Source organism: Poecilia reticulata, linkage group LG22 (genome assembly GCF_000633615.1).
Source record: "Poecilia reticulata strain Guanapo linkage group LG22, Guppy_female_1.0+MT, whole genome shotgun sequence".
Classification (NCBI taxonomy): domain Eukaryota; kingdom Metazoa; phylum Chordata; class Actinopteri; order Cyprinodontiformes; family Poeciliidae; genus Poecilia; species Poecilia reticulata.
Window position 1 is genome coordinate 6,917,195 of NC_024352.1, and position 25,565 is coordinate 6,942,759.

The following is a 25,565-nucleotide window of genomic DNA, read 5'->3' on the forward strand; positions in this document are numbered from 1 at the left end:
TGACAACGGGGACCCTCGTCGGGTCAATCAGTGTTGCTTCATAAGTGGACAGTTTGATTTCACAGAAGTTTGATTTACTTGGAGTTATATTGTGTTGTTTAAGTGTTACCTTTATTTTTTTGAGCAGTATATAAAACTGATTAATGAACTAAAGTAATAATAAAAATGATAAAACAGAAAATCCCCAACAGTAAACATGTAAAAGCAAGTTTACTCAGTGATATTTTTCTGTGAAGTTTTTCCCTGTAAGATTTTATAAATTTGGTGAAGATTTGGATCAAGCTCGGTGACTTTCTTGGACACAAAATAAATCACTTCCATTTACTGAAAAAATAAAAATAAATTAAATTTGATTCCAAATAATGCCTATCTGATACGAGGTTTGTCCTCAATCCCATACCCTCGCTTTTTAACATGGATTAGTAAAGAAATATTGTGCTAAATTTTCATACAAAAGAGATCAAAACATTTCATACCTGTAAAAGCCATAATATTTGAGTATGTCTTAAATATTAACCCTTTGTTTTGTATTGATGAATCCAAGTTTCTTTAACTTAAACTCCACAAATAATTGTGTGTTTTTATTGCTAATCATGCTGCGAAACGTCTTCAGTAACTACCTGCTGGTCTTGGGTTCTTTAATATTTTCGCCATTTTTGTTAATTTATTTATTTATTCAGTTTCTTGGGCTTATTTTTATGTCAACAGCCTCTCCCTGTTGTACATTTGACCACCAAAAAATGAAAAATAAAAATTAATCCGTAATGTGGCTCTCAGAACTTGTGCTTGGGTATTTTGAGCCTCGATGGATACCGTACCAAAACAAACGACGTCACTTTGGAGCGAAAGTTTTCGAAACTCGTGGAGCGATGTACAGCTGCTGGGAGATTGTCTCCGTTAAAATGACTTAATTTATACTTTTATACTTAATAGTTTTCCGGAAAGCCGAACAAGACGGAAGCGTAAACATGGATGGACTTGAAATGTCTGCAATGATACCGGCTCTTCAAGAGCTAGCTAAGTGAGTCAAAAAGTTGGCTACTAGCTAACCTGCTAACAGTTTGTTATTGAGCTCCGTCACCTCTTTTTTTCATTCAGTCGCTATCTGTTGAAATGTTTAATGACTCAATTAGTGAGGTTAATGCCGTGTTTGTTGTTTGCAGTGCCAGTGCTGCTGAGTACGAATCAGCGGTACAGAAACCCCGGCAGATCCTCTGCCAGTTCATTGACAGGATACTGACAGATGTAGATGTTGGTAAGTAAACAATAATAACGACGCACACAGAAAACCTGTGGAAATACAGCTTTACATCAAAGTGAATAAATACCCGCACCGTGCTTTTAGCTATTTGAATGTATTATTCTCCATCTGTTCTTTGTAGCGTCGCCTGGTTTTCTCCAAATGTTTTAATAATCACCAACATTGTTCCCCCAGGCTTTTCCAGTCTTATAATGATCCTAAACAAAAGACTAAGTGCTATAAGAACACATATGAAAGGAACACTTCTGCAATTTTTCATAGAACGTGGAAGATAACTTTCCCAACATATTTAGTCATTACCACAGGTATTTCAAAGTTATCAGAAATATTTATTTGGTGTGATATGTATAAGTTGGACCTTCAGTTGAAATATTTATGTAAATTGACCAATAATGGACTCAGAAGTCTGAAGAAAAGTATTGAATTGCACATGAGAAGCTTTTACCCTTAAGTCACTTTTGGTAAATAAGGATTTATTTTTTTTTTTTTACATTTCTAAGATTGAGCTATTTTTATTCATTTGTGAAGTACTTAAACCAATGAATAATCTGTTTTATTTTTTTCCAAGTTGCTCTAGGGTTAAATAAAAAGTCCAGTTCGGAGCCGGCCTGTGTGATGCTGCTGGATTTTGTGCAACATATCGTCAAATCCTCGTCTCTGATGTTCGCTAATCCTGCCTGTCAGCCTGCTGAGTACCCAGACACCATACAGAGCTGCATTGGTACAGATTACCCAGAAAACAAAACAAAAACAACAAACAGTGACCGACTGATTCATTGTTTTCTCTTTTCATCTATTTGTTTTTCTTCAGACTTCAGTAAGTGGGTGGCGGTGCGTTTGCTCCGCGTTGGAGCCTCTCCGGGCTGCGATGTCATCCACGGCCGGGTCTCTGCTGTGCTGTGCTCCTTGCTTCACTCGCTGCGGGTCCGGGTGCCCTTCATCTTCAGCTGCCTTGTTCAGGAGTTCATTTTAATGGCTCAAGACCTCAGCAGCGTCCTGTTCGCCCACATAGCTGCGCTGTGTGGGTCGGAGGTTCACACGCGGAACCAGTGGCCCGTGAAGCTCGAGTGCTTCCTCTTCTCTGCCACGCGTGCCCCCTACCTCACCCACACTCCCCTCGTCCTCCCGTCGCCGGCCGCCTTGGAGTCGCTGACCGCCGTTGCTCTCGGCATCATAACCGACTCTCTGAGGGGAGTCGTTTCCTGCCGCGACCTGAGCGCGGCCTGGGAGACGGCCTGCTCCGTCTTGGCGAACGGCAACACCAGGCTGAGGAAGATTTCCATGGCGATGTTGAGGAAACTGGTGGAGCTGAGGAAGTTCGACGAGACCCAGAGCCACAATTTCTTCTCTGCCTTTTTTCACCTGCTTGAAACGCACGACTTCTCAGATGAGAAGGAGCCCTACGAAGGTGAGCTACTGAAGCTCACCTGCTGTCTGTTTCAGCCGGCTCACGCCTCTCACTCGGATTTCGAGCCCGTCTACCTCTCGCAGATGTTCGAGTGTGTTTGTGCTCTCGGAGGGGCAGGAGTTAAGTTGGGATCGGAGCTTACTGAATCCCTCTGCGTGCTCTTCAGCTTCTCGTTGTCTGTCATCCCGAGTTACGAAGGTGCCGCTCTGCTGAGGAGGCAGCAGGTGGCGGACGTCTGCAGGACGCTGGCGCGCACCGTCGGGACAGAAAATCAATCTGAAGTACTCAAGGATTTTTTTAATAACCTTTGCGGTGTTTGTCATGTTTGCGTCTCGTTTTCTACATCTCTTGTGTGCTTTGCAGTGTGCAGAAGGGTTCCTCCAAGCTGCACTCAAGGCTGAGAAAGCTACCGTGATGCAGAAGGCAGGAGATGGAGAGACTCCTGCCAAGAGATCCTGCAAATCTGCCAACAGGTTGGTCACCAAGATGACAAAAACACAATCGATATGATACGTCTGTTTCTTCTATTGATTCTTGAACATGTTTTCTCTGGAACTGAATTTTACATTACATCCCTTGATGCTGAGCAAATCCTCCTCTTGAAGGAGGAGTCACTGCTATTTGGAGACTCATATTGCTCATATCGACAACAAAACGATTAAAAAAGCCAAAATCAGACCAAAACAACATTAATCTGAGGTTGTTTTAGAGCAGTTATGGTTTAAAAGCCACAAAACTGCCACTCCCGAGTGTGTGGAAATGTGTTGGTAGAGTAAATTTAAAGTGAACTGCAGCAAATGCGTCTCCTGGAAAGACAGTAGAGCTGCCATCAGGATTACAACCTACTAATTTAAGACATTATTTATGATAATTAAGCTGCGGTTAAGCTGATCTGAATTCAAATTACTCACATTTTATGATAATTTATATTTTAAAATACTTTTTAAGTGCAATTCTTTTTTGGTAATCGTGTTCCAAAGCGCTGCATAAAAAAAGCTCTGCCTTGCAGTTGTTTTTTTTTTTTATTCCACCGATTCAGTCATTTTGTGTTTGTGTGTTCAGCGAGCTGGACATGCGTGTCGGCAGTGAGGTTTGGGCCGCATTAACTCAACGTCTAGAACAGCTGCTGACTGTTTTGAGCTCATGCTCTGCGGAACCAGAGAGCCTGCAGACCCTGTCCGCCCTGCAGGGTCTGGCCCTCATCCTGCACCTGGCGGCGCTCTGCTCCTCACCCCTCAGGTACCACCTGCCTTCAAACAGACCGAGATCTACTGCTGAGGAGTCAGTCATGTTTTTTATTTTGTTGTTTTTTTTGTCAGCAGTTCCTGTCCTCTGGTCTGGGTTTCCACTGAGACTATGGGGCGGGTGCTGAAGAGCTGTCAGTCGGTGTTGGAAGGAGCGTCTCGGCCCGTCTCTCAGCAGGAATACTTTAAGTCTGCTTTTCAATCGACGATCACAGTTCTTGACTCCGTTCTCTACTTGACATGTAAGAAGACAATAAAAATAAGCTTCTTTGGGGGTTTTACTTATGTTTCATAAAAAGGATCCGCGCATACATCAAAAGTCTTAAATTCATGTCTCTAAAATTAAGGCCTTAAAATGTCTAGGATTCATTTAAAGAAATGTAAGTTAGCCTTAAATTTTGTAGTGTCAGGACTATTTAATTGCATATTGTGTCCTCGCAGGTCTTTCCACCAGGCAAGCATCTTCATTACGTTCTATGAATCAAGGCGGTTCAGGCTACTGCTAACTAGCTGCTGATATACACTGCTCAAAAAAATAAAGGTAACACTTAAACAACACAATATAACTCCAAGTAAATCAAACTTCTGTGAAATCAAACTGTACACTTAGGAAGCAACACTGATTGACAACGGGGACCCTTGTCAGGTCAATCAGTGTTGCTTCCTAAGTGTTCCCTTTATGTTTTTTGAGCAGTATAGCAGTATACATTTGCTAGCTAGCTGGCCAGGCTGCTAGCTTTATTCCATCTAATTTCTTTTGTACATTTCTGTCATGATGCCGGTCTTGAATTTCATTCATAATGGTCTTAAAATTTAATGTGTGAAACCTGCAGAAACTCTGGTATTTCCCTCAGGTTTTTCTGTCTTATGTTTACTAAAAATGTGGTTTTAGTGACTTTTAAAAAAAAAAATTTAATTGTAACAGATTTTTGGTGATCATGTTATGTTACAATATGTGTGTAGTGAACAACCAGATTGAAAATGGGCTCCAGCGGCGTGTGTGTGCCCTGCTGTCTCTTCCTTGGGTGTGTGAGAACAAATCTGCCTCGGCCTTCAAGAGTTCAGGGTTTCCTTCCTGGCTCTCCGCTTTGGCTCAGAGACTCAGCTTCTGTTATTGTAAGTAATCCTGTCACATCACAAGCCAGCAAATGACAAAACATCCATCTTTAACTTTTAAAATGTGCAAAATATCATCGTAATTGTGGAGTGTCTTCTAAATGTATTCGCACCTCTGGTAAAGAAGTGGGGAAAGCCTTGAAATTATTTTATCTTTTTTTTGTGGATTAATAATGTGACACTGAAGAATTCTCAAATCCCTCCTTTAACTCGAGTATATTTATTTAATTAGAGGGGAAGGGGGACATTAGAAAACAGTTGTTTTTAAGTAAATCAGCGGTGCTACAGCGAATACATGTCTAAAAATTACATTTATGCATTCCAGAAAAATCTGGACAAGTTTGTAAATTATTTCAAGAATTTTCAGTATTTGGATAAGTATGGAAAATTGTACTGTAGAAATATCTGAAATAGTATGTGTTTTGTATTTTCTACCCCCCCCAAAAAAAAAAAAAAAAACAGGCTACGCAATATTTCAACTTATGAAAATGGGAAAAAAAAAACAAGCATGAATCCAGGATAAATCTCAGTAGTTCTTTTTAGGTTGACCTGAGTTGCAGGAAGTCTCGGTTCGATCTCTTACTTTCCATTTTAAGGCTTTTGTACACATATGTTGTAGGAATGTCGATAATTATTAGAGCTGCTCTACTTTTACCTACAACTCCAACCATGTATGTCAGTTTAACATCATTTCATAACGGTGAATCCGCCGTGTGATTCCAGCCAGGGGCGGATCTACTGGGGTGGCAGTTGCCACCCCAAATGAGAGCCTTGCCACCCCTGTTGCCACCCCAAGCAGTAATGGGAAATCAAACATTAAGCGCACGAATCTCTTTTTTCTGACAACATTGAATGCAACACAACGTAACCTGACACCTACTGCTGAGTAGCGGGAAGTGCGAGAGAAGGACAGAGCGCCAGCAGCATTGATGGCTATATTACTGGACTGGACATTACGTGACTTATCGTGTGCCACACATGCACCATTGCTGTCCATTGAGTCAACATTATGGGTGGTCAGAAAATACCACAGTCACACAAAGAATCATCTGAAAAATGGACGCAATATTTAGTGGTTAATTCAACCCTATGAATTGGATAACAAGGGCTTCAGATTTAACAGGTGAGCAAAAAGTTTTAACTTAAATAAAACATTGAACAAGTAAGCAGTGGGTCAGTTATGCTAGCCTAACTGTTGCTAACCTTCTATTGACTTTGATAACCTTAACATGTGCTTCGGTGTGTTTTGGTTACGTTAGCACTAAATCAGGTCACATCAGTAGAGCGGCTGTTTAAATCAACTAATCAACCACCGCGGTAGTCGGGCGAAAACTTATTATGACAATATAGACATCAAACCTGACGGAATAATGTAGCAGACTGAATGTTATGTTTTGGTGTTTTCGCTTCTTTATTGTGTGGGAATTTTTTTTTTTTGGTGTTGATTCCCCTGATCGGTAATCTCTGCTCTATCTGCTCGGTGAGCTGTTGTCTGCCGGTTGCCATGGCAACGGGTCCACGTAAAGCCAACACACACAGCGAGAAAAGGCAGAAGTAGTGTTTGGTTCTTCACCTGTTTATCAGCTTTATTGTACCTTTATTGTGCCGAACTGCAGCCGCTGCAATTCCTAAAAGTTAAACAAGCGACAAAAAACTGAACTAATCATCAAACTATGGCTCCTGCAGCATATTTAAAATAAAACGACTGACCAATATAAGATAAATTTGATCCTTCTTGCATCTTGACAGAACTAAAAGAAACAAAATACAAATGATGGAGCTACAAAAAGTTTTGTGCTCGTCCTGTATTGGGTTGAGGACGAGCAGAAACAGATTTCTGCTCGTCCTGTATTGGGATATAATGGTTTTCTGGACATAACTCAATGAATCACATAGTGACTAATAGGCGCTGTCCAGTCCAGTAATGCATATCAATTAGCAGGAGTATGAAAGACATAAAAATAATTAACTATACTATACTAAGAAATTATATTTAATCCTCAGTGCTACATGAATGCAAGTTAAAACATTTTGCAACAAGTAAATCAAGTAAATTAAGTCCAATGTTAGGTCTGTGTAAGCTAAACGTGAGAGTGAGACCCCAGATAGCACATGATGTTAAATCAACGTTGAAAAATAGTTAGAATCGTTGATTTTTGGTTGAAGTCAACAAATGATGGTGGATCAACCATCAAACAACCATCCAATCAAACCGTTGAAACTGTGTTATTGAATCAATGTTGTTTTGTCGTTGAAATCTAATGACTGAAATGCATTTGTCTGATCAACATCTCATCAATGTCAGCTGTTTTGCCGCACTCCTTCCCCTCTCCTCCTCCTCATCCGAGCTCTGGGTCAGAGCATTTTATTACTGAGCGGGGGTTATCATGTTTTAAATTAAGCACTGTATAGGATAGTCTGTGCTGATTCCTTTCTGTACATTTTCTTACTTATTCATAACAATTCTCACTGACTGTTTGCGTGCGATATATTGACACAAAAACATCTACAACTTACTACAAGGAGTGGAGCGGTCCACCCCCACCATTTACATGAGTGGGATGGCCCAACCACAAAGCTGCTTCGCTGTTGGCTTGTTGGCAAAAGATGTTAATTATATGTTGAATTATTATCACAAAGGTTGCATGTATGGTTGAGGTCAACAACTGACGGTGGATCAACTATAAAACACTCTAAAAAGTAAATAGTTTAACCAACTTAATTGAATTGCTTCTGTAGGTAACAAGCAATTCAATTAAGTTTATCCAACTGAATTTATTAAATTTATCCAACTTAATTTATTAAGTTTAACCAATTCAATATATTCTAATCATCCAACTCAATTTGTTAATTTATTTTAAACAAATTTATTAAGTATGTTTAAGATAACAGATTTAAGTCAGTCTTACTCAAATAATTTAGTTTACTTCAAAAATGGTAAATAAACTTACATAGCACTTTTCCAGTCATTTTGACCACTGAAAGCGCTTTATTGACTTGCATTTATATATTTGGATGTCTAAGGACGCATTTTTTATTGACAGTAGTCCCACCTTACACATAACTCCTTGTGTTTCCATAGCAACTAAAACAAACAAGAACCTGACACAGGTTGTTTGACATCATCATGCCACCAATGTTCTCATCTGTGATGTTGTGGAGCGCAGGAGGTTGCCATGGCAACGGGTGTGCTTAAATGACAGAGAGAGACGGAGAGTAAAAAGGTGCGAGTGGTTTAGAGTTGATCATCTGTTCAGGTTGTTTTACCTTTGCTGTTACTCATCACAGCCGCTGTAGTTTCTGAACATTCAATAAACGACAAACTTGGACTAATTACCTCGTTCTTTGTGACTAACAAACATCAAACACGGTATATATTTTTCATTAAGTATTTAACAAACAAATGGCTTCTTCCGCAATAATTATGTGAAATTAAATTAATTGTCTAATATAAAAAATAGTTTGGTGCAGTGGAGCTCAGAGTCTGAGAGGCTTGTCCTTTATCAAACAATTTAGTTTTTTGCTTCTTATTTAGTGGAAATATTGATGTTGATGAGATTTTCTCCAAAATAATAACCTTTTTCAACCTTTAYAGCTCCACTGTTGAAAATGAGGCTCTAACATTCACAAATGACAKTGAAATAAAATCCAGTCCAACATCTGGTTTGAGGTGATTCCTCTGGAACCTGTTGGAGGAAAAATATCCSAACTTCAGAAGATGAGCTTTAACCTAACAGAGCTCTGTGGTTCCTCCTRTCAGTATGAGAGTCAGGGTGAGGAGGYGCCATGTTAGGAAGAGAAGTGRAAGCTGCAGGATCTTCAGAACAAACAGGTCATGATGCTGGGCTACTGATTATCCCTCTGTCTGGACACAGGATCWATAGAACCAGTTTAAAAGATAAATGAATGGTTATGTGCCAGACATGGAAAACTAGGATCACTCCATACCATGATATTCAGGATTTAGGTCTCATGGCATCTCAAGGTGTCAACATTGCAGCCAGTAGGTTGAGATATATATATATATATATATATACACACACATATACTGGCATATGCTGCCATCCCTGAAAAATATCCCTGCCACCCTCTTGCCACCCTGTAAATATTTTTTCTCGATCCGCCCCTGATTCCAGCACATGCAGTCCAGGTGGACTGCGTGTCTCTGCTGGCCTTCCTGCGCCGGGGAGTGTGCGACGGCTGGCGCGTCTGCATCTTCGGCAACGCGCTGCGGAGCCAGGGCGAGGCGGTGAGGGCCACAGCCGTCGAGGTCTTCCCCATTCTGCTTCATCACCTGGGGCCCTCACACCACAACCTTATCAGCACTGCTCTGCTGTGCGTAAAAACTCCCGCCTGTAAACGAGACTTCCCCTTTCTCGTTGTTACCGCTGTGGTTTTTGCTTACGTTGGTGGTTTACGTCATGGCTTTTTTTTTTTTTTTTCTTTGTTGTAGGTCTCTGCTGGAGGACGAGTCAGAGCGGGTGAAGGTGGCGCTCGCCAGGATTGTCGGGCATCTGAGCTGCGTCCAGTCGGAGCTTCCCAAGCTTTGCGACTCCAACGTAGCGGCCACGTGCCGTCCCAAAGTCCTCTGCCTTCGCTGGAGTCTTGCAGTGCAGCATGCTGGGAATAAAGCGCCATCCCTCAAAGCAGCCGTGGTTAAACCATTCATAGCTTTACTCAGACCTCAAGCTGCCAGCTGTGTTAAACTAGGTAATTAAATGTTATATTTTGCTTTCTAAATGAGCTTTTTAAATTGCAATTTAAAAAAAACAAAAACGACTCTACTTATTTCAGCGTTTCTGGAAGCCCTACCTCACCTCTGCCAGCATGTCAACCTGCTCGGTGCGGACAGCGACTCCCGCGCCGTTCTCTGCGCCCTGATTGGCCTGATCGAGGACGCCGATCCCGCCGTTAGGACGCGCTTTAGCCAATCCGTGCGTTTCCTGCTGACGGAGTCCGCGAGGCACTCTGAGCAGGGCACGCTGAGCGAGGTGAGACATTTCATCAATAAAAGGCAGCGTCTTTAAAGTCAAACGCGGAGGCTGACGACGTGTTGGGGTTCTTGTTGCCGCTTCAGCTGCTGGTTGCGCGTCTCAAGGAGGCGTTCAGCAACGCTAAGGCCAACAGAGACGACGACCTGCGGAACACACTCATCCTCACCACAGGAGAGATCGGCAGGTAAAACAATAATTTATATTACTAGCAACTATAGAGCTTTTTTTTAGGGTTATAATGTTTTTTTAATGACTAAATATATTTAGTGTAACTACAGCAACCTCCATATGTTGTGGAGCCTCGGTAAAGATGTGCTGAAAAGCTTTAAAAGTTTGTCATGGAATCTTTGTTGGTCACAAGACGTCAAGTTATTTCTAAATAATGTGGGATTTTTATTATTATTATTTATTTATTTTTTCTGAATAAATAAACAGCCTGAAATTAAACATGTACTTTTTCTACATGATGCAGTGTGAGACTTTGCTTCTGCACCAAAACTTTTTGCTACATGCCCCGGAAAGTTGAGCGTTAGTTTTAACAACTCAAAATGCAAAATCATTTTCTTGGATTTATTTTTTTTTTTTAATCAATAAGGATTTTAAAAAATCCTTATTTTTAATCCTTATTAAAAAGATTATAATACACAATATACAATGTATTATGTGAAATACACAATATATGAATTAAACAAGGTGCCATTTTTGTCTTAATAAAGGGCTCTTTATAAATGTTTAGTTTGTTCCCAAGTTTAATTGAAGAATTAATGTGCTCCAGTTTTTTTGTTGTTGTCGTTTTTGTTTGAGTCACTGGATTAATTTTAGCCCTGCTTATTATGAAATTCAAGTTAAAAGAAAAATACTTCATACCATTGAAATCCTCGTGCTAAAAAATAATAAAAAATAAAAAAAGCTCACTGGAGGGCCAAATTTGTAGCATTATTGAACTGCAGTCACAAATGGGCCTCACAAAATTGTCCCAGGGGCCACAAATTGGTCCCCAGACCACACCTTTTAAACCCCTGTTCCGGACAAAATGATTAATTTAATTTCATTTAAAGACCTTTTTTTTTCTCCCATGTTTTTATAGCCGTTTGGAGAGATCTGCTGCATGTAAAATGGTCTTTTCCTTTTCTTGTTAGGGCCTCTCAGGGCAGCCTGGTGTCCTTCTCCCTGCTGCGTCTGCTCCACTGTCTCCTGTCCAAGTCGTCCACAGTGTCCGTCGCTGCTTACACTCAGATCAGAGCGCTGGCGGCTGCCAAAGACCTGAAGCTGCAGACCCTGTTCAGCCAGTATAAAAATCCCATTTGCCAGGTGGATAGTTTGCCAGTCTGAGTTCGTTATGTTTGATATTTTAATCTGACTTTTTTTAGTACAGATTAATTACAATAATAAAGTAGCAAACTAATTTAAATACAAACTGACTTATTTTGGTTTTGACTATATCCAGAAAGGTAGATCTTTCTGTTTGTGGCTCGTGTTTTCAGTTTCTGGTGGAGTCGCTGCATTCGCGCCACGCCTCGGCCCTGCGCAGCACGCCGGACCAGACCAGCGAATCGGCCAATCAGAGGGAGCTGGCGTTGGACATTCTGGCTCAAATCGCGCATGCTTTCGACTTCCCGGACCTCCACCGCTTCCTCACCGTACGCTCAGACATAACTTCTCTTCTTTCCCCCCCTCAGAAACGGGCATCTTTTTCACGCCACTGAAACACGCGCTGTCTCGCACGTCTGTGTCTGCAGCGGACGCTCCAAGTGCTGCTGCCGTACCTGGCAGCCAAGGCGAGCTCCACAGGCTCCGCCCTCATCCGCGCGCTGGCCATCGAGCTGAAGGCGAACAGGAGAGAGATTCTGATCAACAATTTCAAGTACATCTTCAGTCATCTGGTTTGCTCGTGCACCAAGGAGGAGCTGGAGAGAGCATTTCACTACCTACAGGTTTTTTTTGTTGACATTAATCAATTACTCGCTCTATAAGGCAAAAGGAACTCGGTCCTTTCCATTCTGATGAGTAATATTTTTTGCTTACAGATGCATCATGATCTGTTTTGTTTATGGTTTCAGTTGTGTGTGGTTTTTATTATTCTGTCTCATTTATTGCTTCTGGTTGTCGTGTTTTATTTTGGACGTATGAAATATCTTCCAGTTCTGGTGTGAAATGTTCTTTACGAAACTGAAGGTTATTTACAGGGCTGGAGACTAAATCAATAACGGTATATTTCGCGATAAACCTGTGAACACAATATCAATAGATAATACAGCTGAACGGCACGGCATTCTGGGAGACCTAGGCGAGGAAAAGCTTCAGCTGCTCAACCTCTCGCAACGTTAAATTACAAAGTCAAATTGATTCGAAGTCATATTTTATACATATATACAACATTTTTATAACAATTGACGTTAACAGTTACTTAATTGTGCTATAAAATGATGATATTTGGGTGTAAAACACTTCACACTCAGCTTCGTGTGTCGTTTTCCGTCTTAGAGTGAGACGGAGATTGAGCTGGGCTCCCTGCTCAGGCAGGACTTCCAGGGTCTCCACAACGAGCTGCTGCTTCGTTTGGGGGAACACTACCAGCAGGTGGGCAGAAAACCTAAATCGCCTTTTTGTTGTTGTTGTAATTCCTCTGCCGTTTATTGATGGAAATCAATTCTTTGTAGGTTTTCAACGGTTTGGCCATCTTGGCCTCCTTTGCGTCCAACGATGATCCATACCAGGGTCCCAGAGACATCACCACCCCGGAGCACATGGTCCACGTCTTGTTCTCCTCGGTTTATGACGTGATCGACGTTTCACACTTACCTGAACGTTGCGTTGCTGTGTTTCAGGCCGACTACCTGCAACCCAAGCTCCTGGGGATTCTGGCTTTCTTCAACATGCAGCTGCTCAGCTCCAGCGCAGGAGAGAAGGACCGCAAGAAAATGGTAAGTCGTCGCCCGGCTGATTGGCGCGGTCGCAGCCAAACCGCTCCGGCCCCGTCCGCTTTGACGCACATCTGCTTTTGCGTGTCTCCCGCGGCCAGGCTTTGACGAGCGTGATGGCTCTGATGCGCCTGATGGGCTCCAAGCACATCAGCTCCGTCAGGGTGAAGATGATGACGACGCTTCGCACGGGTCTGCGTTACAGAGAGGACTTCCCTCTGCTCTGCTGCCAGTCAGTACCTGCCCCTTTCTTTGTGAAGTCGTCTCTGAAATGAGTTCGACTCGCGCGCGCACACACACACACACAAAAAAAAGAAGTTGAAAGATTGCGCTTCCTTGCTGCAGGACGTGGGAGTGTTTTGTGAGGAGCGTGGAGCCGTCCCACCTCGGGCCTCTCCTGAGTCACGTTATTGTTGCTCTGCTGCCCTTGATCCCCCTGCGGCCCAGAGAGACCGCCGCCATCATTCACTTCCTCATCCTGGACAACAGGTGACGTTTAAAAAAAAAAATAAGAAAGAAAGAAAATAACTTATCAACGTGAATAAGATTGAAAATTAAGAGTTGAACTATTCTTAAAGCACCTTCGGAGATTACAGCCACAAGATTCAGAAGGAAGTGGAGGGAAAAAACAATACGTAGTTTGAAGAAAGAAATCTGAAAAGTGTGGCATGCCCCACTGAATCTATACTTGGTAAAGCTTGCTTGGGACTAGATTTCTACCAGTTTTGCATATGCAGAGACAAATTTGGCCTGATTCTCTTCATGAAATTCCTCATATTCATGCAAACTGCATGGAAAGCCTTTTGGATGTAGGTCTGTGCTTTAACTGGGCCATTTTAACAGATGAATATTCTATTTTCCTAAAGCATTCTGCTGCATGTCTGTATGTTTAGAGTCATATTTGTCCTGAAATATGAAAATCCGTCACAACCTCAAGCCTTTTAACGCCTCTAATGGGTTTTCCTTAAAATCCTAGTAAGATACAGTAAAGTTAGTGGCTGTAATCTGACAAAATGTGAAAAATGAAAACATCTGCACAGGACCAGATGATTACAGAATGATCCCCACTGAGACCCTGTTTCTCTCAATCTCTTTACAGGGACGAAGTAAACGACTACCTTCACGAGATTTACTTTCTGCCCGAGCATCCGGAGCTCAAAGACATCCACACGGTTCTCCAAAATTACAAAAAGGTTTGCGTAAAGTCACAATGACGACGACAAAGAAGGGTTGAGAGGGAAAAATACTCCCAAAGACAGGAAATGATGCAGTAAAGAATTTGTTTTTGGTTCGTTCAGCTGACGGCCAGCAGCAGCGACCTGGCCTCTGCTCTGCAGCTGTCGATGAGAGCCGTTCAGCATGAGAACGTCGATGTGAGGATCCACGCTCTGACCAGCCTCAGGGACATGATGCACAGCAAGCAGGTACTATAAAACACCAAACAAGGACTGATAGGCTTATGTTTGGGGAATCTCTGCAAAGAAAAGTGAGCTAATACTGTAATCCTGACAGCGTTTTTAATACCGTTTGTAAACATTAGTGCAGTCAAATTTAACGTAATTGTGTTATTTATTTATGGTGTTTTTTTCTACGTTGTGCGCAGAGTTGGGTAGTAACTAGTTACATTTATTTAGTTACATTTTACGTCCGTATCGTAACTTTTTCCTAAAAAATGCACTTTTAGGAGTATTTTTACTACGCTCTACTTTTTACTTTTACTTGAGTAATCTTATTATGAAGTATCCAAAGGTTTTCCCCCAGAAAACTTGCTAGATCAGTCATTCATCGGATCATCGCTGTGTTTTTGTGTTAAAAATGTTTAAAGTTGACAAAAAATTTCAAAATATCACTTGATAATTATGCGTTACTGGAAGACTGGAAGATTAATACCTAAACACCAACTATACAGTCTTTAAAAAATGGCAGTCATTAAAAAAACTAAAATAAATAAACAACGCTTAGCCTGGTGGGGCCACAAGTAAAGCCTGGTGGCCCACCAGGCTTATAATACTGAGGGAAACCCTGAGTATCGCTAAGGTTAATTGAGTAAAATTTCTGGAGACTTTCCCCGCTGTGAGTAAATTCACTGAGTGAAGAACAAGCTTGTTTTAACTAAAAATTCATCAGACACGCCTGAATTTTTTGTTAGTTTCTTAATTTTGTTTTTTATTATTATTGAAAGAAATTGATTTGTAAAAATATTCTCTTGCCTGATTTTGGGTAATTTCTTTGCTACTTGAATATGAATTATTGTCATTTTATTTTCATTAATATACCAACATTTCCACTTAACTTTACATTTTGGTCTGTCTGGTTATGTCTTTTTTTAAATATGAATTGATTGATAATTTCATGAGTTACTCAGTACTTGAGTAATTTTTTTTTTTTTTTTTTTTACCAAATACTTCTTTTACCCCAACTTGAATAATTTCTCGGATGACTACTTTTTTACTTTTGGGCAAAAGTAGGTCGAAGCAGTGCTGCTCCTTTTTGGGCCCTCTGCCCACCTCTGGCTGTGTGTTTCAGGAGTGGCTGCTGCAGCAGGTGTGTGCCAGCGAGGCGGTGGAGCCCGTCATCTCCAGCCTGGTGTCCGTGCTGCTGAAGGGCTGCCAGGACTCGTCCCCCGAGGCCCGGCTCCTCTGCGGGGAGTGTCTGGGTGAGCTGGGGGCCGTGGACCCTGGACGCCTGGATCTGTCCCACGCGCACTCCAAGGGCGACCGCAACACCTTCGTGGCAAGTTGAACTCTTGTTGTCTTTTTTTTTGACCGCATGTGTCATAAAACGAAAGAAATGTATAGTCATCAACTAGTTGCAGGTACCTAATTATTTTACAAACGCATCTAAAAGTAAAATGTCGCTTCATGTTTGTCCTTTTTCACTCATTTTTACTAAGGAAGATTGCAGTAGGAATAAAACTACCCTAATCTCTTGGTACTATTCTAGAACAAGTATCTCCTATTAAATTTATGATACAACTTAATTTCTGGAAACACAACATTTCTTCATTCCTGGCAACAGAGCGGGGTAGATGACCCCAACTTTGCCCATGACCTGCTGACTGAGCTCACCAGAACATTCCTGGCCTACGCCGATAACGTGCGAGCTCAGGACTCCGCTGCGTACGCCATACAGGTACGCAAAATGCATTTAAACTCACAAGAAACAACATAGAAATCCTCGTGATTGTTCCGTTTTACTTATTTGAGTTTTCTAATTCGATAATCTGCTGTTCGCCGCAGGAGCTGCTGTCCATTTTCGAATGTCGCGAGGGGAGAACCGACTCACCGGGCCGTCGCTTGTGGAGGAGATTCCCAGAACAGATCCAAGAAATCCTGGAGCCTCACCTCAACAGCAGGTCAAAATCCATGAGTTGGAAAAACACATTTTATTATTATTATTATTATTATTATTATTATGTCACCTACAGTACTTTGATGACTCTTCCCATGCTTTCTTGCAGATATAAGAGCAGTCAAAAGGAGGTGAATTGGTCCAAAGTGAAGAAACCAGTGTACCTTAGCAACCGAGGCAGCAAGTTTTCTGACTGGTCCGCCACATGGGCCGGATACCTCATCAGCAAGGTTAGCCGATTCCTCAACAGAGTCAAACTTTCTCCTTCCTAATCTGCACGCAGGTGTTTTTTTTGTTTGTTTTTTTTTTTAGAAGTTTTAGTGTTTGGTTTTCCACCCAGGTGAGACATGAACTGGCCAGCAAGGTCTTCAAGTGCTGCAGCTTCATCATCAAACACGACTACAAAGTCACCATCTACCTGCTGCCTCACATCCTGCTCTACATGCTGCTGGGCTGCACAGCTGCAGAGCAGCAGGAGGTCAGGGTTTCTCGTCCCCTCCGGCGTAGCTTGGTGTGGCGCTTCTTTGGTTTTCACTCATGCGCTGGTCGTTTTTGTCTTAAAGGTGACGGAGGAGATGCTGGCCGTGCTGACCGAGGGCGACGGACGAGGAGGGGGCGGAGTCCAGGAGACGGCCTCCAGCCTATCACAGCTCAGCACTCAGACTGTGTTCAGCATGCTGTCACACCTCACACAGTGGAGCCGCCACATCCTTTACGCCAAAGCCAAAGTCACAGGTAATGGTCAGGGTTCGGGCGGGTGCTTGAAATCCTGGAAAATGCTTGAGTTTCAGGTAAGTGTTTTTCCAAGGTTTGGAAAGTGGTTGATATTAAATTGCACAGTTGTGTAATAAAATGCAATCCAACATTTGACCTAAAGCCTAAATGTGGAAAATATTATTTGCAGTTGGGAAAAGATATTTTCATGCTAGATAGTAAACAGGCTTTTTTTTCTCACTGTCTGAAGTTCAATCAGACTGAAATTTTCTTCTTTTAGGTTAGTCACAATCACCAAAATTATTTCTACTTGCTAAATTCAAGAAAACTTTGCAAGAATATTTTAATATTTTTAAGCAAGAAGGTTATTTACCGTAACACGACTTGATTGGATTGTTTTGATGTAAAGCATATTTTTTACTCATAATGTCTCAATGACTTATTGATTGGTTTATATGTTATACCTTAAACAAAGTTACAGATTTTTATTTTTTATTTATTCTTTTTTTTTGTTAAATTAGTGTTTGGTTTTCTCACCAGTCAAGTATGTGAGAAACATTTCAGAGCATAAAATGTTATTATATCTTAATTTACCTTGTCCTGCTGTATAATGCAGAATATTACAACAAGATATTATTAATGACAGCAATATATGCCATCATATAATAGTGAATTTAAACTGTGTTTTTTAAGTTCATTTGTATTGTTTTTATCTCCTAAGTTTGGTGCTGGAAAAGTTTGAAAACTTACCTTGAAAGTTTTTGAAAAGTACTTGAATTTTACTGGGGGAAAGGTAAACCCTGAATAGTGGATGCTACTTAACTTAAATCACTCATTTCGCTACTAAATATGGTTATTAATATAAAACATGAACTTTTTGTCCTGCAGAAAGGGGTGATTATGACCGTGTGGTGGCCTTCCTGAAGGGCATCCCGCAGGACGTGCTGGCTAAGGCCTCCCTGCGGTCCAAAGCGTACACTCGCTCCCTCATGCACTTCGAAGGGTACATCCTGGAGAACAAGGAGAACATCCAGGACCACCTCAGCTTCCTGCAGGTCAGGCTGATTCTGTGAGATTGGCTTCAGCCAGTGTTCGATGTGAGTCTCGGCGTCGTGATGAATCCCTGGCCGTTCCAGACGCTGTACGCGGCGATGCACGAGCCCGACGGAGTGAGGGGAGTCAACGCTCTGAGGAGGGAAGAGCCGTCGCTACGGGAACAGATACTTGAACATGAGAGCATTGGTTTGCTGCGGGATGCAACGGCTTGCTACGACCGGGCCATACAGCTGGAGTCAGACCAGGTTCCCACCCGCATATCCCTTATTCATGTTTACTCTGCAACAACAAACTTCAATGTAATTTATTGGGATTTTAAGTGATAGACCAAAAAAAATGTGGCATTGGTGAATAAAGAGCATCATAAAGATCAGGAGATGCAACAGACTGGTCAGGAATGAAGCGGTTTAGAAGTTTATTGCAGTCTACTGTAGGCTTGTCACAATGACAAATTTTGCTAGACGATAAATTGTCCCAGAAATTGTTGCGATAGATGATAATATTGTTGCTTTGCGATAATTTTCAGGTGATATCCGGTGGTATATTGATAACAACACAATAATGCAGGTTCGCTCTCTCAAAGACCAACACATTTTAATTTTGTAAAGAACTCTTACCGCTTGTGGTGGGCAACATTGACATAAAGCTTTATCACAATGTTTTGAAGTTGTATCACGATATTTTGCGGTACTATTGTGATAACAATAAAAGTGGCAATAAAAACTATTTCTTCCTTGTTAGGCAACTGCATGACTGACAGCAGCAACTTGCTATGATTACTGTGTCACAGTGATGAGAGGTTTGGTGGGATTTTAAACATCATTAATTAGAATTTATCGTGACAATGAATCAGAATTTTTATTGTGATAATCACGATAAATGATAAACGATGTGATAAATGCCCACCCCTACTTAACACTTGAACTGGAAGATATTTTCAATGCCCAAAAGAAAACACAACCAAAAACATAAAACAGAAACGAAAACATCTAAATAAGATCAATTATGAAGTTTCTGTAAGCAAAATATTAATAATCAGAATTTACATTATCAAGCTCATTTTAATTTATCATGCAATTAATTAATTAATTGTTGGTACGTGCTTAGTCTAATTCCATTTTTAAAACAATATCCTTGGCTTCGAACATTTTACGTAATAAACACACGAGCATTCAAGAAACATTTTGCAACTCTGCAGGAGCTGCAGTCATCGTGTCTTTAGGCCGGATAAACCCTTGATTCGTTGCCAGGGCAGCACAAAAACACAGAGCAAACCACAACATGTGCATTCATAACCTTTGTTTTTTTTTACAAGCTCTAAATGCTAAAGTTTTTACTACAGTATGTCTATAACGGTAAAAATTCACCAATCTTTCCTAGATCGGTCACTATCATGGAGTGATGACCTCTATGCTCGGCCTGGGGCAGCTGTCCACCGTCATCACGCAGGTTAACGGCGTGCTAGCCAACAAGTAAGACACTTGCGTCCTACTTTGTCCTACTTTACTCTCGTCATTACTGAGACACCTGATTTTAGTTCAGCTTGCTTCCCCTTTTCGTACGTTCAGGCAGCAGTGGAAGTCAGAGCTGAACACCTACAGAGTGGAGGCCGCCTGGAAGCTTGGAAAGTGGGATCTGCTAGAAGATTATTTGAGTTCAGGTTAGAGGAAAAAAAAGCATAAAGGTATTTCCACTTTAGCGGAAATGAACCAGTGCTAATTGCATTTGTTCAATCTGCCAATAACAGACCAGCAGTCGTGCACCTGGGGCGTGCGGCTCGGCCAGCTGCTGCTGTCAGCGAAGAAGCAGGACGCCGAGAGTTTCTACGAGAAGCTGAAGCTGGTGCGGAAAGAGCAGGTGGTCCCGCTGTCCGCCGCCAGCTACGAGTGTGGGACCTACCAGCGGGGATACGAGTACATCGTCAGGTCTGGCCTTCGGCTTCGGCAGCAGCTTTGGTTCCTTCCTCGTGGCCCTAAAATGCGTCCGCCTGTGTGCGTAGGCTCCACATGCTCAGCGAGCTGGAGCACGCGTTCACCGAGCTGCGGGGCGCCGGTGACGGCTCTGCCCCCAGCCTCGCCAAGCTGCCTCCTCATTGGTCAGACCGACTGGAGATGACCCAGAATTCGTTCAGGGCCAAGGAGCCGATCCTGGCCGTGCGGCGGGCCCTGCTCAGCCTTAGACCACAGTAAGACGAATAAATAAATAATTTATTCAATTATGAAATCTATTTTTTGTAAAGTTTTGACTTACTGCTCTGAGTATGTTATTTTAGCAGAGTGCATGTTTTAGAGTCTGCAAATGGTTATTCAGTTACTAAATTAGTTGACAATTATTTCAATAATCAATTAATCTGACTAATTGTTTCAGCCCAACATAAAACTGGGTATTAGAACCTCTTTAGAGTTTAATTCAATTCAATAAATGCCACCATGGTTGAAACGCTTCCTAAGCTAATTGGTCTGATTTTACTGACGTTGTGGTTTTGCCCTCCAGGCCCGCGTGTCAGGAGCTGGTGGGCGAGTGCTGGCTGCAGAGCGCCCGCGTCGCCAGGAAGGGCGGACACCACCAGACGGCCTTCAACGCTCTGCTCAACGCAGACAACACCAACCTGGCTGAGCTGGTCACGGAGAAGGCCAAGTGGCTCTGGTCCAAGGTACTGCAGCGCCGACCCGTGAAAAATGGCTCAAGTTCAGTCAGGTTGCAAGTTTTCCCAGACGTTAACATTCTTTGATCCAAACCAGTCCGCCGCAGCTCCGACTGTATTTAAGGTTGTTGTCCTGCTAGAAAAGTAACCTCAAGTCTTTAGGTGAACGGACTGACGTTATAGTGGCACCAACAGCTCAAAACGTTTTACACTAGAGTTCAGGACATGTCTTGGCAGTTTCAAAGTTGTTCCCGTTTTCAGAGAAGGTTCCAGAATCCATATCCCTGACGTCTCTGATGTGTTCTTTTTTTATTCGTTTTGTTTTTTTTACGCGATGTTGCCGTTTTTTAAACCAACTCTGCAACCGGAAAACTCCCCTCTGTGTGTGCCTGCGATCAGGGCGACGTGCACCAGGCGCTGATCGTCCTCCAGAAGGGCGTGGCCCAGTGCTTTCCAGACGACCGGCTGCTGACGGACCCTCGCAGCCTGCAGATCAAAGGGAAGGCCATGCTGCTGGTCGGACGCTTCATGGAGGAGACGGCAAACTTCGAGTCCAACGCCATCATGAAGGCGTACAAGGTTTCACCCTGTATCTTTTATTTATGGCTTTTATTATGTCCACAACTATAATGATAGTTGATTTCACTTATTAATCTGTTTTTTGTTTTTTTTTATTTATTTTTATACCTTAAACTAGTTTATTTATTTGGTCTGTAGGATGTGACCAACCTTCTCCCAGAATGGGAGGACGGGAACTTCTACCTAGCAAAGTACTATGACAAGGTGATGCCAATGGTGACGGATAACAAGCTGGAGAAACAGGGGAACCTCATCCGATACATCGTCACCTTCTTTGGAAAGTAGGTTCTCGTTCTTTCTGCGTATTTACATCCTTCAAAATGCTTTCTGACAGCGTAACTCACCTCCCGTCAGAGCCCTGCAGTTTGGGAACCAGTACATCTACCAGGCGATGCCTCGCATGCTCTCCCTCTGGTTGGATTTTGGAGCTAAAGTGTGCGAATGTGAGAAAGGTGAGCAGGTCTGGTCCGACCTTCAGGGCCGGTCGGGCTGGAAACGGTTCCCCAACGTCCGTGTCTGTCCTCCACAGCCGGACGAGTCGCCGACCGACTGATGCGGCAGGAGCTCGGGAAGATCAACGCGGTGATGGAGGAGCATTGCTCCAACTTGGCGCCCTACCAGTTCCTCACCGCCTTCTCCCAGCTCATCTCCAGGGTGTGTCACTCCAGCGACGAGGTCTTCAAGGTCCTCATGAAAATCGTCTCCAAAGTCTTCCTCGCGTACCCGCAGCAGGCCATGTGGCTGATGACCGCCGTCTCCAAGGTTGGCTTGTGTTTTATGTGTTTTCCTTTTTTTTTTTTACCCCCCTCAACTATCTCAGACTCACTCAGATGCTGTGTTATTTTGTAATTGGAAACCTGCTTAGCTTTCCTTAGTGTTGGCATACGTTCATTTTATCCTGGCTAAAATAATCTGACATACAGGTGTGGATAAAAGTTTTAAGAGTGAGTGAGAATGTTATTTTTAGATGAATCTGCTGGAAGTACAGCAGTAAAAACTGGGTTTTAGACATCTTGAATGACAAAATACATTAAGTATCGATATTTACAGTGTCGGCAGCCTTCCTTCATCAAGACTTCGGTATCTTCTAGTGTAGAGATCATCAACATCTCAGGAATTTTATTCAATCTGGAACTGTGAAATATTTCTTTCTTTCTGTCCGTCTCTCTGTCCTTTTCTTTCTGAGTCTTTTATGTTTTTTCTTTCCTTCTTTCTGCTTTTTTTCTTCTCTTCCTTTTGTTCTTTCTTACTTTCTTTCCATTTATGTGTTCTTCATTGTTTCCTTAGGTTCTACGCCTCTCCTCCATCCTCTCTTTCCTTTTATTTTAATTCAAATCAAAAATACTTTTATTATTACCAGAGGGAAATTAAATGTTATACAAATATTCCTTCTTCCCTGTCGTGCTCCTTGGTCGGGACTGGTTTGTATCTCCTGTTCGTGTGCATTTCCTTTTTTTTTTTTTTTTACATTACTGTTTTTATTGCTGCTGTTGTCTGAACAGTAACTCTATTTAATTGCCTGCATTGGAAAAATCCCATGTGTGCTTTTTGTGTTTCAGTCTTCTTACCCCATGCGCATGAACCGCTGCAATCAGATTCTTAAGAACGCCATCAGTCTTAAAAAGCCTCTGGAGAAATTCATTGGAGACGCGAACAGACTCACCGATAAGCTGCTGGAGCTCTGCAACAAGCCGGTAAAAATGTCCACACAGGACGTCAAAAAAATGGGAGTAACGAGATTACACCTGGAAGTGATGATGTGCAAATTAAAATTTGAGTTTATGTATTCATAAAATTAACTCCAAGATTGGGCAGCTGTCCAGAGGGATCGACAATTTGATTAACTGTGTGTTCTTAAAAGAGGAGAAAAAAAATGTCTTACTTTATAAAATACATTTGTGTTTGGTCGTGTCGCTCATTCAGGTGGACGGCAACAGCACCACCCTCAGCATGGGCGTTCACTTCAAGCAGCTGAAGCGGCTGGTGGAGGAGTCCACCTTCAGCCAGATCCTCATCCCGCTGCAGTCCGTCCTCATCCCGACGCTGCCCTCTACTGGCGGGGCGAGCACAAAGCACGATGCCTTCCCCGGACACTGGGCGTACCTGGACGGCTTCGAAGACAGCGTAAGTAGGAGAGATGAGTGGGGGGGGAGGTGTCTGAATTTCACGACCCGTTTCCGATATAGATAAATTCCAGTTTTTGGAAAAGTTTGGGAAAATTTAAATGTGCAAAAATGTTTGCATTTCCAGACTTTTCTCCCCACCTTATTGTGTGAAAGTTACATCCTGATATAATGTTTTTTTTTTACGTTTTATCCTAACTGATCTGTTTGCGTTTGCTCATATAAGGTGGAGATTTTAGCCTCCTTGCAGAAGCCCAAGAAGATCAGTCTGAAGGGCTCGGATGGGCGGAGCTACACCATGATGTGTAAACCTAAAGATGATCTAAGGAAAGACTGCCGCCTCATGGAGTTCAACTGTCTCATCAACAAGGTTGTGTGTCTGACTGATAAAACACGGTTTCTGCTGGTAATGATGAGTCCTCCTTCACCCCCCTCATCGTCGTACTTTCTGCGAGCAGTGTCTCCGTAAGGACGCCGAGTCCAGGCGCAGGGAGCTGCACATCCGCACCTATGCCGTGATTCCTCTCAACGAGGAGTGCGGCATCATCGAGTGGGTCAACAACACCGCCGGGCTGCGGCACATCCTCACCAAGCTGTACAAAGAGAGAGGTGTTTATGTTTATGTCTGCTGCTGTTTGTGTGTGATTTCACTTTGGCGTTAAATGTTTGGGAAAATAATTTCTGAAAGCATGAAGAAGTTGAAAGGCATTGTAGAGTTTGTGAAACCAAGTGCAAAGGATTTGTAGACTTGGAACAGCTGAAGGGATTTTGACGATGTATTTCTCTAGGTGTCCACCTGTCGGGTAAAGAGCTGAGGAAGCTTATTTTACCCAAAACGGCTGCCTTTGAGGAAAAACTACGAATCCACAAGGAGGTGCTCTGCGCTCAGCATCCGCCCGTCTTTTATGAGTGGTTCCTCCGAACGTTTCCCGACCCTGAATCATGGTATGCCACTACTCCACTGCATGAGCACGGAGGACAATATTACAAGCAGTACTTGCTTTTTTGTTTTGTTTTTTCATGTCTGCTCATGTTCACACCCAGGTACAGCAGTCGCTCTGCGTACTGCCGCTCCACTGCGGTGATGTCCATGGTCGGCTACATCCTGGGGCTTGGCGATCGCCATGGAGAAAACATCCTCTTTGACTCTTTCACTGGGGAATGTGTCCACGTCGACTTCAACTGCCTCTTCAACAAGGTTAGTTACTCAGATTAGAAGTATTGACACTTCTTTGAGGAACTGTATCTGCTGTGTGTTTTGGTCCCTTTTCCCTCCCGTTTGCTTTATATGCGCCATTCTCTTTGTGTCCACTAGGGGGAGACATTTGACGTGCCCGAGGTAGTTCCATTCCGACTTACCCAAAACATGGTCCATGCTATGGGGCCGATGGGCACTGAGGGCTTGTTTAGACAGGCCTGTGAGGTCACACTGAGGCTGATGCGAGACCAGAGAGAGCCACTCATGAGGTAGACACAGTTTAATACATTGGGATTGCCAAAACCTTGTTTTTCTTCAGTGTTCATATTCAAAAATAACACTTTCAGCATATAATTGTTTGCTGTTACTCCTTAAGTGTGCTGAAGACCTTCCTTCATGACCCGCTGGTGGAGTGGAGCAAGCCATCCAAAGGCCTGGTGAAAACCCAGGCCAATGAGACAGGCGAGATAGTTAATGAAAAGGTTTGTTTGTGTTTGTCCTAATTGGATATCGTGTTATACAAATGATTTGTTTCTGCTTCAAGCTGTTAATTTATGCCCTGTCTGTCACTGCCAGGCCAAAACACACGTGTGTGACATCGAGCAGCGTCTCCAGGGGGTGATAAAGAGCAGGAACAAAGTGCTTGGCCTCCCTCTGTCAATAGAGGGACATGTGCACTACCTCATCCAGGAAGCCACGGATGACAAAATGCTCTGTCAGATGTATTTGGGTTGGGGTCCGTACCTGTAGAAAGACAGATAAGTTAATTATCATAAAACACTTTTTGAGTAAAGTTTCAGTTTTGTTGACGTTCCCGTTTTTTTTTTTTTAAACTGTCGTCCGTTTGTATTGTTCATTTGTAATAAAAAGATCTTCTGTTGGTAAGTGTGATTGAATGCGTCTTTTAATCTTTTAACCCTCCTTAGATCCTCTGATGCGCCTCAGACCGTCAGCTG

At 42.6% G+C, this 25,565-nt stretch overlaps 1 protein-coding gene across 2 annotated transcripts; it reads left to right on the plus strand.

Annotated features, from left to right (window-relative positions):
• The first annotated feature begins 841 nt into the window (after positions 1–841).
• Positions 842–25,500, plus strand: atr (ATR checkpoint kinase). 2 transcript variants are annotated; one of them, XM_008399231.1, is made up of 48 exons: positions 842–1,021; positions 1,164–1,255; positions 1,830–1,982; positions 2,073–2,950; positions 3,033–3,142; positions 3,732–3,908; positions 3,989–4,155; positions 4,877–5,029; positions 9,166–9,364; positions 9,483–9,739; positions 9,824–10,020; positions 10,107–10,207; positions 11,163–11,334; positions 11,508–11,663; positions 11,763–11,957; positions 12,508–12,603; positions 12,684–12,773; positions 12,852–12,947; positions 13,046–13,176; positions 13,290–13,433; positions 14,044–14,137; positions 14,243–14,368; positions 15,471–15,677; positions 15,963–16,076; positions 16,184–16,299; positions 16,405–16,525; positions 16,636–16,773; positions 16,859–17,030; positions 17,898–18,064; positions 18,146–18,310; positions 19,446–19,537; positions 19,634–19,725; positions 19,813–19,990; positions 20,065–20,250; positions 20,559–20,718; positions 21,109–21,288; positions 21,427–21,569; positions 21,643–21,740; positions 21,818–22,050; positions 22,848–22,982; positions 23,212–23,412; positions 23,638–23,781; positions 23,870–24,020; positions 24,200–24,356; positions 24,456–24,609; positions 24,727–24,878; positions 24,986–25,091; positions 25,186–25,500. In XM_008399231.1, exons 1-48 carry the CDS (start codon positions 969–971, stop codon positions 25,357–25,359), a joined length of 7,773 nt encoding a protein of 2,590 aa, XP_008397453.1. In that variant the 5' UTR covers positions 842–968; the 3' UTR covers positions 25,360–25,500. The 2 variants fall into 2 exon arrangements, with proteins under 2 accessions (XP_008397453.1, XP_008397454.1); XM_008399232.1 differs by having other exon boundaries at positions 3,992–4,155.
• The last annotated feature ends 65 nt before the right edge of the window (positions 25,501–25,565 follow it).